This window comes from Rhipicephalus microplus, chromosome 1 (genome assembly GCF_043290135.1).
Source record: "Rhipicephalus microplus isolate Deutch F79 chromosome 1, USDA_Rmic, whole genome shotgun sequence".
In the NCBI taxonomy this organism is placed as follows: Eukaryota; Metazoa; Arthropoda; class Arachnida; order Ixodida; family Ixodidae; genus Rhipicephalus; species Rhipicephalus microplus.
This window is the reverse complement of record NC_134700.1, coordinates 255,073,924-255,089,207: the sequence shown is the minus strand read 5'-3', so window position 1 is coordinate 255,089,207 and position 15,284 is coordinate 255,073,924. Positions and strand designations below refer to the sequence as shown.

Genomic DNA, 15,284 nt, shown 5'->3' with positions numbered 1-15,284 from the left:
CTTCTATGACACTGTTGGCAATCAAGCGAAACCGGGCGCTTATTTGGAAAGCAGGGGGAAGTGGATTAATTCTTCCGACGCTAGACTACCTTTGTTGTCTGAAACCTGGCACTTAGCAGTACTGGGACCCATTGACAGGCATAACATTTGATGTTTTTTTTTGGTTTGCAAACCAAATGTCAACCTACTCACTCGTCACGTCACAATTGAAGCAAAAACGGGAAGAAAACGAGTGCTCTTGATTGTTGGGTTGAGTTCGCTTTGCTGACAGTTCTGTGCCGAAGGAAAAGCTGAAGAAAAAATGTAAAGAAAGCGAAGACAGCCAGCCATCCTACTGCCGACGTCTGGGTGCTCTCGTGATGGTCTCCTTATCTTGGTGTAGACCATAACTGGTATGGGAGAGTGAAGGGGTTTGCTAGTGATCGCGTGAATAACGTGAAAATCATGTGACGTACCTCATCAAAACATCTTTTCCGGACAGGTGTGGCACATACCCGTGTGCCACAGACCACGGTATATGGGTCTGCCCCTCAGGTGATTGACAGTTTATATCAGTCCAGACAAGCGATGGCGAGAACAGGCATTGGTAATTTGAGTGTGAAAGGTGTTAACAAAACTGACTCCGGCACCGTCGACCCAACGAATACAAATAAGAAAAAAAAAAGCATGATTCCAGTAGAAATTGAACCTGAGCACTCCGCGTGGTAGTCAGGTATTTTGCCACAGAGCCACGCTAGGTCTACAAACTGCTTTGGAAAAAGACTGTATGCGGATGCAATGTCTATGCAACGTTAATTGCGGTTACAGTTTGTAGTATCTAATTTTATAAGAATGTAATAAACATTACACATGTGCTCCTGCTATAGCCACGACATGCTGGGTTAACGACAGTTGTGATTTCAGTGGAAACTAGGCTTCTATAGCAGCTTAACAAACATTACATTAGTATGCCTACTATTCGTCAAGATATATTCAAGCGTTTCTTGACCCCAGAGGAATACACAAACAAATGTTACGTACAGTATTCGCATGAGAACACCATAAAGTGCAGTTTGTTTCCATAATACTGGCGTCTTGGCTAGAACTAGGGCGCTGAAGTTACTTCAGACGATAAGTTATAACCTCTAAATGCCAGCGCAGTCAGCGTTTTTGGTAAGCTCGTGATGTACTCACAACTACAATGCTTACAAACTGCGCCGATCCACCTCTTGACCCTTGGCTCAAAGACAAAACAAAATGCAGCACAGATAATAACTCGCCGACTGCTTCGCATGTAACCGATTGCCACTAGGCGTGAAATCTGTTGTTTTTTATTTTAGTAATATTTAACCGCAAATCATTCTACTCTTTCCAAACTCTGATATCGAGAAACGAAACTTTCTTAATAGCCTAGCGTTTACTACATGCTCACTGCAGAACCACTTTTTCTCGTCTGTTCACAAGCATCTAATCAAATATTTTTTTTCTAAGCTGAGGTACAGCCACGAAAGAATCGTTTAGTTTGAACTCACTGTAAAATTATGTGTGCTGCACTACATGTATGCTAAAAGTAAAACCAGCTTGCCAGGGATGATGGAGGTTCTACATGGAAGTGCCTGCTCAGACTACGAAATCTTGATATCTATTGAATTTTGAAAGCTCGTGTCGATATATGAAAAAATCTAATTACGCTAAATTTCTCCAGCAGAGGCATCTTGCTCATGAATAGAAAGAGATGGAACACCATTTCGCTGTTCCCAGAGCCCCCATTTCGGACTTGGCGATGAACTGTTACGAAAGGGGAAATTGAAATAGTCAACTTGGCGGAAACCGCCGAGCAGCTGAGGGATAATCACCTTAACCATCATGTGGACTACACTAAGATGAACAAAAGTAACAGTCGATGCATTTTAAGATCACGAATTTACTTTAGTGCTTCTTGTTGACAATAAAAACGTGCTCGCCCGAATTAGGACTACTACGTGATTTCCTTCAGTGGCGTGTGAATAATAAAACTCTCCAATCAAATTATTGTTAGTCAGTAGCTTGATTGATTGATATGTGGGGTTTAACGTCGCTAAACCACTTTATGACTATAAGAAACGCCGTAGTGGAGGGCTCCCAAAATTTCGGCCGCCTGAAGTTCTTTAACGTGCCTACGACTATGACATTTAGCTCTCCTGGCTGTTTGGATTATGGGATCTATACTTAAATTGGTATGACATAACATGACTGTATGACGAGCATAAGTGACTAGTCATAACAAGAAAATCTTGACATTAATGTCGTGAATGTCATAATTTACATGTTGTGGTCTTGTTGCTCCTGCGGTGGTTTCCTTCACATGACATTGTAAAACTGGTATGGTATGAGATGACTGCATGGCGAACAGAAGTGACGCCTTCACGTGGAAATCCTGACATGCGTGTCATGTAAGTCATGACTACACGCTCATGATGATCTCGCGGTCGTTTCACTAGCTTCACATACACCAAATCAGGTGTTACGTGACGTGAATGGATGACGAAGGTATGCGACTGGTTCAAACATGATAATCTGGACATGCGCATCATGTAAGAACATGGCTACATTTCATGCTCATGATGCGCTCAAGGCCGTTTCGCTAGTTATATATACACCAATTTTAGTATTATATATATATATATATATATATATATATATATATATATATATATATATACCAATTTTAGTATTACGTGATGCGAACGGACGACTAAGGTAAATGACGCGTTCAAGCATGATAATCATGACATGTGTGTTACGTATAACATGACTACATGCTACGCTCATAGCGCGCTCGCGGCCGTTTCGCTAGCTTTACGTAAACCAAATCTGGTATTACGTGACGTGAGTAGACGACGAGGACAAATGCCAGGTGCAAACATGATAACTTTGACATGGAAGTCATGTACGGCATAATTTACGTCCATATCGCAACGTTGTGCTAATTTTAATGTGTCAATTCAACCTTCCACATTCATGCTTCGCATATCATCGATTTCTAATGTGCATCTAATGTGCATCTACCAATTTTTATTCCTCTCTTTAGTTCGATTTAATCAGTACTTATCACGGTGGAGCACGGCAAGACAAGCTTAACTCCGATCTTTAAGGTGATGTTTTAACGTATTCATTCACCTCTGATGCTCATTTGCGTCGTACTGTAATGACTTTCCGGCTGCTGATCCCTGCTTTAGAAACACTAGGTAGAGCATTTAACTCTGGGCTAAGCGAAAGCTATAGGTAAACGAAAGCTATAGCCCCCCCCCCCCCCTATAGACTTCAAAAATTAAATGTAGAACTCGTAATTATTAAGTAAAGAATTGGCGTCTGAACAAAGCAATCGAATAGCAGTGTTCATATAAAAATATAATGAATTGCACGTAATAAAGCAGGAGCATAATCAATGCCGTCCGTAATTAAACTTTATTCCCTAACGGAAGTTCCGGTTTCATATTTGACGTTACATACCATGTTCTGTATACAGCAATAGCAGTAAGATAAACTATCGAATGTCCTCTAGGTGGTGTTTGTGTAGAAGACGGAAACTAATTTTAAACGTGCAGTAGCATGGTTCCGTACAGAGATACACGGAAATTAATTTTGAGACAAAATCTAGTACTAGAGCAAAACCGTGCCACGACTATGAAGAAGACACTTTGACAAATTGGCAAACGAGGCAATTGGCAATACTCAGAAAAAGACACGATGAACAAATAAAACGAAACAGTTTGGGCGGCTGCTCGAAGGTAAAAAAAAGAACGTTCAAAACTTCTGCGTTGGTGCTGTATAAGTAGATAAGGAGAGGAAATTACAGTCAGACTGATGCGAGTGCATCAGTATACTCAGTGAGCACTGCCGCTAGGTCTTTTTTTGTTATTTGCTGTTTATTTCTTAAATAGATTTACGAACACAGAAATCTAGAGATGATATTACAGCGCACTGACGGTAGTCAAAAAAAGGGGGAGATAAGAAGATTGAAGACTTTAATAAGCAGGAGTTAGCGGGATCGATGACCTGATATGTCGATCGATTTCTGCGTACCAAAGGTTTGCGTGAGCTGTTCTAGTGGTCCCTGTGGAAGGATGTTGCGTAGAGACATTATTTAACCACTCCAGCAAAGCCTATGCAGAATAGCGTTATCGTAAACTTACGCACCGGAAATGCGGCGGCCATCAACGGACACGCGCGAGTTTTGGCACTGTGAAATGACAACAATGTAACCATGCGCACGCCAATGATGTTCCTGTGCTGCTTTTGTCTATAGCGAAAATTCGGCAACTTTTGATAAGGGAGACAATAGGTTCGAAAGAAAACTTTTCTCTATTGCGTTCTCATTAAAAATACGCAACAAGGAATTACCTGGAATTTTACGTACTAAAACCACACTATTAGCACATGCCACGCCGTGGTGGCGGGCTCCGGACATTTCAATCATCAGATGTTTTTGCACGTACACAGACATCGATCGCACCGTCCACGGGCCCGTATGCATTACGCCTCTCTATCAGTCTATCAAAACACGACCACCACGGTCGAGCCCGCGGACCCGTGGTCAGCAGCTGTAATAAGATGACAAAACTGCAAAACCATACCTGCAAAAACCGGGTCTTGCTTACTGCACTTTGGAGCACTTCAGACAAAGGTACTGAACTCTGTGCTCAAGTCACCCTTCGGCGGCGTCGCGCTTCAGTCAGGTCTCTTGAAAGCATGTCTCTTGTGAAGCGATTCTAAGGATGTCCGTCGAGCGCTAGTCAACGGCGGCGCACCACCAAAGCTCACCGTTATCATAAAGACGGTGAGGTGTGCAGACGTAGACACAGAAGGGATCAGACAGCAGCACACTGCAGACGTTGTTGGCTCAAAGGGCACACTACAGTGCATGCGCATGCACCTGCTTAACGTGGCACTACCTATGTTTTATGCGTGCGCAAGGATGGATGGATGGATTGATATGGCTATACCCTTTAGATCGGGTGGTGACTAACGCCACCAAGCACGCTTAGGTATAGCAGCGCCGTGAATTAGGCGAATGCGCAAATATACGTTAAAAATTTTTAGGCACTAGGTTTCTTCGTAAGAAACGTCGAGCGCGAACTATGACAGGGACAAGAGCTAGGGAATGACGCCAGTGCTGCTATCAACTGAGTTTATAAAGCAAGATCAAACATATATACCCAGAGCACGTCATCCACTGCACATGTGTGCCGTCGTAGGTGCAATGACAGGCACTATCACACCGTATCTACTTGCTACCCTTTTTATTTTAGGAGTGACACTCCTTTGATGGTAATCGTTAATGACGGGGGACTGATAAAGGCTGACCACCCGAGTGTGAAATGGTTTCGAAAGTTCTCGTGTGGTGTGATCGCTGTGTTTTAACAGAGTGACCATGTCAGAAAAACGCGCTTTGTGGCCAGACTGCCAGGCATTGTGCACGAACCTGTGGTAGTCATGCTGCTACTAGCAGAACATGCTTTTGTTACATGCCTTCGATAACATTATGTAACAGAAATCCGAGGCCACGCCAGAAGTTGATTTTTTTCTTCAGCTTCTGCCCCAACAGGTTATGAACTGGTACAATATTTTCCACGAGCGTCCGCCTGTTTGTTATCCCACTGGAACCACTGGAGGCATATCCATTCCGCGGTGAACCGAGGCTCTGCCTGGTTTCTCTGTATCACCTTCAACCACACAATGACCTAGTCAGGTTCATGATATGATAAGGTTTCTATATGACCTCTTAGACCTTTTAAAAACACCAAAACAAAGAAGCTTCTTCCTATAGAGAGCCATTTATGACGATGTTCCCGTTTTGGCTGTCATTGTTTGCAGAGGCGAAAACGTACATCAACTGCTTGCGGAACTACAACCACAGTGGGGACCAGTGCTCCGAAAGGTTGCGCACACTCAAGGACCAGTACAAGGAGTACTCTGAGGGGCTAACCAACACGAACGACGTCTGCTGGTGCGTCTATACACTAGCTACGCGTAGCTTGTAAGAATTGAAGCTTGGCCGAGTTGGTAAGAATTCATTAATAAGGTATTAACAGGACTTGAACGATAAATAAAAGGGACAGGTAGGTAGAGGCAAAGCAGCGCTCTATGCCTCTACTTGTATTCTTTCTCGTCTGTGCGCTGTTAATACCAATTATGAATGGTCTTTACAAGGCCAGGGTGCTTATGACGCCTTGTAAGAAAAATGCCCAGATGCCCTGACTGCTCTTTCCCAAAGAAAGGGGGAGGGTTCAGGACACCTGGACCTCTTACCCTCCCCTTTAGCCCTTTCGCAGTCTGCGCGCGCAGAGCCAGGGTGCTCAAAGTGACGAACTCGGGATATCTTTCCAGCTACTGGGGTGTTAAAACGCTCTGTAGAATGACAATAAATCTATTGAAAACCTTAGTTATCATCAGAAAAAAATAATTTTGGGGTTACAGTTTATTTCCCCTTTCCCCTCCTGAAAAAAAAAATCTGTGTATGAGGCGCTGCACAAAACGTTTAACGTCAACTTCATAAACGTAATGCAAGCGCACTATGAATGATATCGCAAAGAATTGGTTATTCGTATTTGTGTGTCTGCATGAAGTCAGAGAATAGAAAGGCCACATTTAGGAGCCACTGCAGTTTTGGCACCTTCCTCTTTTGAATGAAACCATCGATTAAACGATAAGAATGCGCATGCTGTCTTTCAGTGCTTAAGTGCCTCTCGCGTTAAGTGAATTAAACAGGTTTATTACGAGGTCCATGGTACCCTTCATAAGTTGCAGCTACATACTGCAGCTCTACCACGACAGCCAGCTGGCGTTGGCCGTGGCAAAGCTATCTTGCGTTCAAAATTTTAAAACTTTTTGATGAAGATGAGAATACATACGTCCTATTTATTCGACGACGTTGGCGACGATATTTATTCTCATTCATCTTCAAACTGGGTGGCGACCACCATGATAGCAACCAGCAATCACCTAGCACTTTGCTTTTTTTAGTGTGAAGTATCATTTCATCTATAGTTATTCAACGTGTAATCTGTCTTATTTCTTTATTTTGTGATACAGGCACGCATGACTTTTCGTACTCGCTGTTATATACTTTTAGAGACTCCGGTACTATCAGTATTTGCTCTGCCCTATACTTTTTTTTACGCGCCTGACTTATATCCACCACTGATCGCTCAGTCAAGAATGCAGCGCCGTTATTAAGAAATAGATGCTAAACGCCGACCCACGAAATATGTGGCCACCATGCTTCGATGGAACGGGGTTGCAGTATTAGGAGCCTCGCGTCCATTCAATACGTTCTGTGGCGCTGCGATCAAATACATGGGTCAAGAAAATAGTTTCAGAGTTTTCGTATACATGGGGCTGTGCGAGAACATTCGGCTTGCGCCCACAACTTCATTTTTGTTTTCTCGCGCAGTGCCTACCACTCGTACCACAAGTGCCTGGGAGACCGCTTAGCGAACGCCTGCGGGGACGATGCTCGACAGCACGTCGAACTGTACGCGGACAAGCTGACCAATCGGCTGCTGTACAACTTCTGCCGAAACTACGAAACGTCGGTGTGCGTCGACGTGGACTCGGGCACGACGCGGCTCGCCAGCGCTGCAGGAACTGCGCTTACGTCGGCGGTTCTCGCTTACGTCACCGGCTACATGCTGTGGTAGCTGTCTAGGACCTCACTATATAAATACGTATATCCCGGGCTGCAATGTACAGGCGTGGAAAACACAGATATGTCGAAAGTCACGGCTGCACTGGAGAACGCCGCAAGTTTGCCCAACCTAGGTTCTCGCACGCATCGTTTGAGTGCTCTTTGATCTCTATAGCTTCTTGAGTAACTGAGTGGGTGGGTGAAAAGTTGCGTTTCAATGAAGCCCAGTTGGCTGTGTGAGACGGTGCAGTATGCAGTGCAGGATCTTTGCAAGCCAGTACGCGTGAGGGTAAACGAGATAGTTGAATAGAAGAAAAAGCCAGTGATAATTAGGGTTCTTATGAGAAAAAGACGGAAAATACACAGCTGTCCAAACTATAAATTGTTGAGGAGCTTCTCCACCCCCCTCTCCCCCCCAAAAAGAAGAAAAAGATGGGCAACAGACTCGCACAAACACACCAGTAAAAAGCAAAATGTGAGGCAGTTTTTTGGACGAAGCTAATGTTACTGAAATTTATGTAAAAATACGCTTGTTACGTCCATGGCGGTTGGCAGATCCATTTGCTGCCATCGAAGCGTTGGTAAGAAACGCAAAAGATAAATTGACTGGAAGAGACTAGACAAAATAACAGTTGTTAAGGTTTAACGTCCAAAAATCACCACACCCTAATCATAAATGCGAAACTGGTAAAAAAGCGCACACGCCATAGTTACGCATAACGGAATGGTTGCAGTGGTGGTGGTTTACAATTGCCGCAATTTAGAAACGCTTCCGGTCTTCCAGCTTTTCTGTAGCTGCCGTTTTGTGCTTATACTGTTGTTTTCCTTATTCTGTTATTTTTTTGTCTTTAGATTTAGCATACAATATAAGCTGGAGGATTGTACTCGCCGTGTCGTTCCTCTCAGTCACAGTGTCTGTACGAACTTTCGTAAAAAAAAAACTTCTATTTTTAAATCTGGCCCACAGTCACGTTAAGAAGAGTTTGACTGAACATATCGTATAAGTCTAGCAGTGCACAATCCCATGTTTTGTCTACTGCTGTTCAGAAAACTTGAATAGTCCTGTCAGGTGAATTGTTCTACGAGTGAGAAAACTCAAACATTTTAAATTCATCCAGCAGTTGTCGAGAATCGCGTATATATGACGCAATGCCTTTGAGTTGCCTACCTTGAGACAGCGGGTTTACTATATGCTCCTCGTGTACTATATATATATATATATATATATATATATATATATATATATATATATATATATATATATAAATATATATATATACGATCAAGAACACGAAAAGGCAGTGCTCGTTCAGAAAATATTCGAAAACATAGTGAATAGTGAACACCAGTGCTTTATTTAGGACAAAGATAATGTAACTAATTTTCTTAATGTTTCACATAACATAAACAACATTAACACGTTTGATTGTGTTATAGTTTTGCTCATGAATTTTTCGAACTTCTTTGTACGTTTCATCAATCACAAATAAAAACGGCATAGTAGTGAATATGAAGCGCATTGAATTTGTTCGGCATGTGTTACTTGCAGTTGCCCCCCCAAAAAACAGGAAGAAACAAAAAAGAGACACTAGAGACGGACAGACGAACTTTATTCGCTTCCCAGGAAAGTATTGTTTAAAACCCGATCATGGCATCACCCGCGACGGGGGTCGAAAGCTTTGATTGATTTGTGGGGTTTAACGTCCCAAAACCACCATATGATTATGAGAGACGCCGTAGTGGAGGGCTCCGGAAATTTCGACCACCTGGGGTTCTTTAACGTGCGCCCAAATCTGAGCACACGGGCCTACAACATTTCCGCCTCCATCGGAAATGCAGCCGCCGCAGCCGGGAATCGAACCCGCGACCTGCGGGTCAGCAGCCGAGTACCTTAGCCACTAGACCACCACGGCGGGGCGGGGGTCGAAAGCCAAATGCTCCCGATCGCTGCAGGTGCTGCGTATTTCGGAGACCAAACATGCAAGTCAGTGTATTCGAATGTTAGTTATGTGTACCTGCAGGGACTGCAAAACTGAGTTCAGGCTTTACTATAGTATTTATGTTTTTCGTAACGTTTTAACCCTGCAAGGTTATGCCGTGCTTGAAATAGCTTCAGCGAAAACAGATTAGCACAAGTGTACAATAACCGGAGGTGCAATATCGCAACAAACACTCAAAATGATAGCTCAAAGGGCCAATACGGCAATTTTTCGATCATTATAGGGTAATGGCGTCTCTTCCGAGACACTCTTGTCGTGAGCGAAAAAGCTGAAATGCTGGGGAAATTAGAAAATAATTTTTATTAAGCGAAAGGGCGCAATACCGATACCGAAAAGCAAGCCGAGCACACTGTCTACGTATGACTTAATATTGGGTAAGAATCGAAAGTCGTATACTGGTCCCGCCTGTGCGGAGTATATGAAAACCGTAATTGCCAGTTTAGTGAAGCGCCGACCAAACACCACAGAGAAAAGAAGAAAGATTTTACGTGCCAAACACCACCGCGGTCACCTTGTGGTCAGCAAAATAAACGTTGTACAGCGGCCAAAGTATCGATGCCATCAGCTGCGTCACTTCCGTTGACGTGCCAAACACACAGTGTTGCCAATAATTCTGACAAGCTATAGGTGAGAATTTTGAGGCAATCTTTAAAATTCATTTGCAAACAACCAACGCATCTCTCAAGCCCGGAATTCGGCGGCTTTGCCACTCTTTTCACTGATCATTTTGACTAATTTCCTTTTGCTGCAGCTTACACGCATATATCGGGTAGAAGGCTGCAAATTGCGTTTTTTTTTTGTATTCTTGCACCTTGGCTACTAGCATAACGTTATAGGACAATTAAACGAGCAGAAGCTATTCCGTGTTTTCGGGACTCGAATGAAGAAATGTTGATCAGTCAGTGGCTTACGGTATACGGTACAGTCATAAACGTGCACAAGCGGGGGGGCGGGGGGTGGAGTAGGCAGGGGTTGAGAGGGGGAGGGTGCAAAGTCAGTCCCTTACATTGATGTAATGTACTGTGAAAAACTTTCGTTCTCCCCCCCCCCCCCCTCGAAAGGAAACCCCTGCGCACGTTTATGGGTATATCCATACTAATCGTGCTGGTGGAGCACGAAAACAAGCGAAATCAACTGCAGAACTAAGTGACTTATCGAAAGCATGACCCGCATCCTATACCGCATCGGTGGCGCAGGCCACCAATCAGAGTTGTCGGTACCAGTTCGGCCCGAAGGTAACGACAGGAATCAAAAGAAAGTGGCACAGAGACAATCAGCTCAAACAAAGACAGTAATGCGCGTCAGAGAAAAGCTCAAGAGATACAATTAGTTTTGCCAAGGAAGATGCACCGTTCCACGAGGTGAGCCTCGACAAAGGTCGCCCACTCGTAATTGCGCCGCGGATGAGCCTGTCAGTCCTCGTGAGCGTCGCTATTGCGCCTGGTTGCTCGGGGACGGCGCTGCTAAGGAAACAAAAACGAGTAACATGCCTCTATGAGCCAAAACCAACAATACACACGTGAGAAGGGGGGTGGAAAAGGACAAGATAATAACCTTTCAGTCTTGCCACGACTCCCAGATACCGTCCCGGCGCAGAGGGTCGGCCCTGGGATCCGGCGTGCCGACTAGCGGGCTTTTCATTGTCAGCTTCAGTTCGTCCAGTCGTCCTCGCAGTCTCATGTACTCCTGAGAGACCATGATGACACTTCAGATATAGTTAGCGATAATACTTCAGGAAGCGAAAGAGCGAAAGAGCGGTAACGAATCTTGCGTTTCGCCACAATTTGTTCGTGTCGAACGCGTCCCTCTAAAAAAAAAAACAGCTATTCCCTCGTGTGAACTAGGTCGCAGGCAGAACTTTGGCTCACTGTTGACGCTGAATAATGCGTACTGGTTATGCGCTTGTTAGATAATCATGGGCTGATATAAGCAGCGTATACGCTTGCTACGTTTTATTATGTGCTCGGGATATCGCGCTCTGCCAGCGATTGCAAATAGTGCTGGTTCCACGCTCATTAGCGCTAGTTCGCAGATTAACGGCTACCTTGCGCAAGTTTGTGGACGGTTTCTTCATGCGCAGTTGTGAACCAGTCTTTTGGTCGGCTTGCACATTTTGGAAACACGTATATGGCTGCATTAATTCATGAGCCTATTCTAATGATTGCGACGTTCCCTCATGTAGCAGATATAAGTAATCGCGAGTGACAATAAAATAACGTTTCATTTAGCAGCTTCTGCCTGAAATGGCCAACTCTACACGATTCCTCTGGGAGATGAAAACAATGAAAATGTTTTAATGCATCTAATTAGTTATCACCCACGTTTTTCTTGGTAAAAACAAACGCAATATCAACTTTATCTTTGCATGAAGTTGTTTCTTATTATATAAGTAGATCAAAAGTTGGCGCTATGTTAGTATATATTCTCCTCCTGTAAAGCATTGCGCGATATATATATATATATATATATATATATATATATATATATATATATATATATATATATATATATATATATATATATATATATATATATATATTTATATATATATGGTTTTTCCTTGTATTAAGTTATGAAGTTTTCAATAAAAAATGAAAACGAAAAACCGTAATAAATAATCAAGCCACTGAACTTCCGAACATTATTTTGATCTTTTTTTTTTTCAAACGAGCTAGAAACCCATTATATCACATCAAACTTGGTGCACACAATTTTTCAAGTTATACCGTCTATTAATCAAGACGTGTTTCGTAGTTCACTAGGGCTTATTGAGACCTTTACTCCACGCGTTTTTTGATACCCGTTAGATGTGATTTTCGGAACGCTACAGTAAAGCTTTCAAGTAGCCGATAAAGGAGTTTCGGGCTCACAGCGTTAAAGATTATTGCGTCCTCAATGCAATCAGGGCAAACAGGATTAACCATATATAGTGTGCTAGCACAGCGTGTATTCCGAAAGCTTCGTCAGATTTTTTAATATATACCGTTAGTCTTAGACCGCAGCCGGCACGTGCGACCATTAATTCTCATAATGAACATGCTTAAGATGTAGTGACGCGCTGCTAGCTTAGTCGTGATAGCTTATCACAACGCACTTCGGAAACAATGATGACACACAAGTATTGAAATAAACGAAAAACAAACGCGAGCGCATACGTCTTTTGCATATTTTTGTGTTTCTGTGCTGTCTTACTTTTTGATGTACGCTGCTGTAAGTTATCATGATCAACAATATATTTTCAATTTCGGCATACGCTGAACGCGTCCAGAGCGACACGAAATGACTAGGATATTGTTCCAAAAGTCTGTCAAAGCTGGTTGATTGAAACCGCTGTAAAAAATGTTTCGTTAACAATGAACACATTGTAAGTTTATACCGTGCCCCTGAAAAAATTTACAAAACTCGCAGCGTCTGTTATGCACTCGCATAAGACAACTCTATCTTCTTTTCTGTCAGTTAATATATTGATCCTCCCCCGCCCCCCTCTGAAGGCTTTCAGCACCCAAAATTGATTTCGCACTGCATCCGTTATCGGAGGCATCACACGATTTCTCGCCTGGTATAAGCACTACCTTGGTGGTCGGCGCACCTTTGAGCAAGTGGCCATAGAGTTTCATACAACAATACCGATAGGGGAATCTGAAGCTAGTGTTTATGCGGGCTCCTTCAGCGGCGCTTGTATCCACAGGGGAATTATGGGAAGCACAGGCTTCGAATCTGCTTCGAATGGATCGCGTTGTTGAGATTCGCGACGCTTGTTTGCCGGGTGCAGAACTAATCAATATGAAGTTATACTTGAATTAAACTTGCTTCATCTTTTGTACGTAAATTTCATTGCAAAAAGCTTTTTTTTTTTTGCTGTGCGGTAAAAGTGAAACCTCGACAAATATAACCACCAGGGTATCCATTGCTCTGTCACTGTGTTAAAGGATTGGTATCAATATATAATGAGTTATTTTTCACAAGGTTTGAAAACAAACATTCTTGTTTTTCCCTCAATAGTACGCATTATCTATTTATGTAAATAACAGTCCCGTATTAGGTGAGAAACACTTGACGTTTCGTCTGCTGCGATGCCAGGTGTGTCTGTCCAGGTGGTCTGCCGCCAACTCACCTCTCATTTTGTCGTGAAGTTGAGTCAGAGGAGAGTTACGCTGTATCTACTTAGCTTCGTTATCGTTATGCAGTCTTTTAAACGAGTTTCGGCAAGACGCGCTTAAGGGAAACATGTGAACTCACTGTATTATTCTGCGCTGGCCTTAGGTGCTACATCTGCGCGCAGGGGCGAGTGGATGACGCTTCACTTAAAGTGTCATATACGACTCGTAAAGCTCTGAAACAGCAGCAAATCTCAGACATAGTAGTCTTCAGCCTCTTTGATTAATTAACAAAGGAGCTGCGTCAATGCTCAGCACAGCACCACACTACCCACGCTCTGAAACTATCGAAAAGTACCCGTAGATAGTTCGCTTGCTAACACATCCAATCCGAAGTCTGTACTTATTTCATAAATACCATTGGGGTACACGACCGCAGCGCCAGATTACGCTCGAGGTATTATTCTGCCCTAGCTTTATGCAAGCGATGATGTCACGTGATGACGCCACCATATGACGTTACTATGATATCCGAATGCCGTCAAAACATTGAAAATTTGTGACATATGACGTCATATAATATATAGATGACTTCACCTTGAAATAATTTTTCACATCTATCTTGTTGGGACCATCGATGCCATGGACGCTCAATTTTAACGTTTGGTGATGAATCCAAGACAGTCGCCGTAATAACACGGAGCTGTTTTTCAAGATGGGTTTGCTTAGAGGAACTTGACGAAACTATGTTTGCGAGAAATCAGGCTGATGCGGCCGGAGCCACCAGAGTTTGAATTATCTCATTTGCGTTGGCCAAATGTCTTATATACAGCTTTCATCGACATTGCCTTGTCACCTCTCCCAGAAACAACACTATGCTGTTTACCAGCTGCGACACAACAAATGGCCTAAGGAATTCAACACTAACGTTAACGAGTCACTTGTTGTACGCCAACCAAACTAGTGTCAGGCAGATATTTATAGCGTCAGCAGCTAGCTCTTACGTGTGGTTGTGGGAGCCCTATACCGACAAAGTTTAGACGATAGATGCACAACTGAACGCGTTTCGACTTCATAGGTTCATTTAAACCTGCGATTCGCGCCGGTCACTCGACATTTGCGACTGGCGACCAAAAAGTGACTCAATGCGACCGATGTTCACAGCTGCGTGCAATTCGTACCCATCACCTTATTGACGTATTATTCACGTCTGCTTGCACACGGCTCGTATTTCCATTGCTCTATAAGATAAGGTGCCGTCCTGGTCTGGCACATCTGAATGGCTCAAGAAGTTTGCGACTGCAGTCGCGTGACTGAAAATTTGAGGAGTGAGTGACTGAGCCACATCAGCCGCTTTGCGACAAACTTGGTCGTGTGTCTGGTGTTAGCCGTAGGCAGAGATGAGCCTTAACGGTGTAAACACACATTCGCCTCTCAGTACTTGTTCACTGGTTTTGTCATTGTTCATAACATGCGTTGCGAAGTTACTTACGTGGTGAAAGGAGAATCGCACAAAGTTTCTGAACACGAATAATCTAC

General features: G+C 43.3%; 2 protein-coding genes across 3 annotated transcripts in view; one reads left to right on the top strand and one right to left on the bottom strand.

Moving 5' to 3' along the window:
• The window catches only part of LOC119186889 (uncharacterized), a 47,361-nt gene extending 39,634 nt beyond the window's left edge, over positions 1-7,727 (top strand). For both annotated transcript variants that reach the window (XM_037435262.2, XM_037435257.2), the window contains 2 exons: positions 5,836-5,968; positions 7,415-7,727. In XM_037435262.2, the coding sequence (XP_037291159.2) occupies positions 5,836-5,968; positions 7,415-7,661 (380 nt within the window). In that variant the 3' untranslated portion in view covers positions 7,662-7,727. The remainder of the gene's footprint in view (positions 1-5,835; positions 5,969-7,414) is intronic.
• Positions 7,728-11,205: 3,478 nt separating this feature from the next.
• Positions 11,206-15,284, bottom strand: part of LOC119164609 (arylsulfatase B-like) — a 33,905-nt gene continuing 29,826 nt past the window's right edge. Inside the window, exon 10 of the mRNA XM_075868477.1 lies at positions 11,206-11,334. Within this exon, the coding sequence (XP_075724592.1) occupies positions 11,206-11,334 (129 nt within the window). The remainder of the gene's footprint in view (positions 11,335-15,284) is intronic.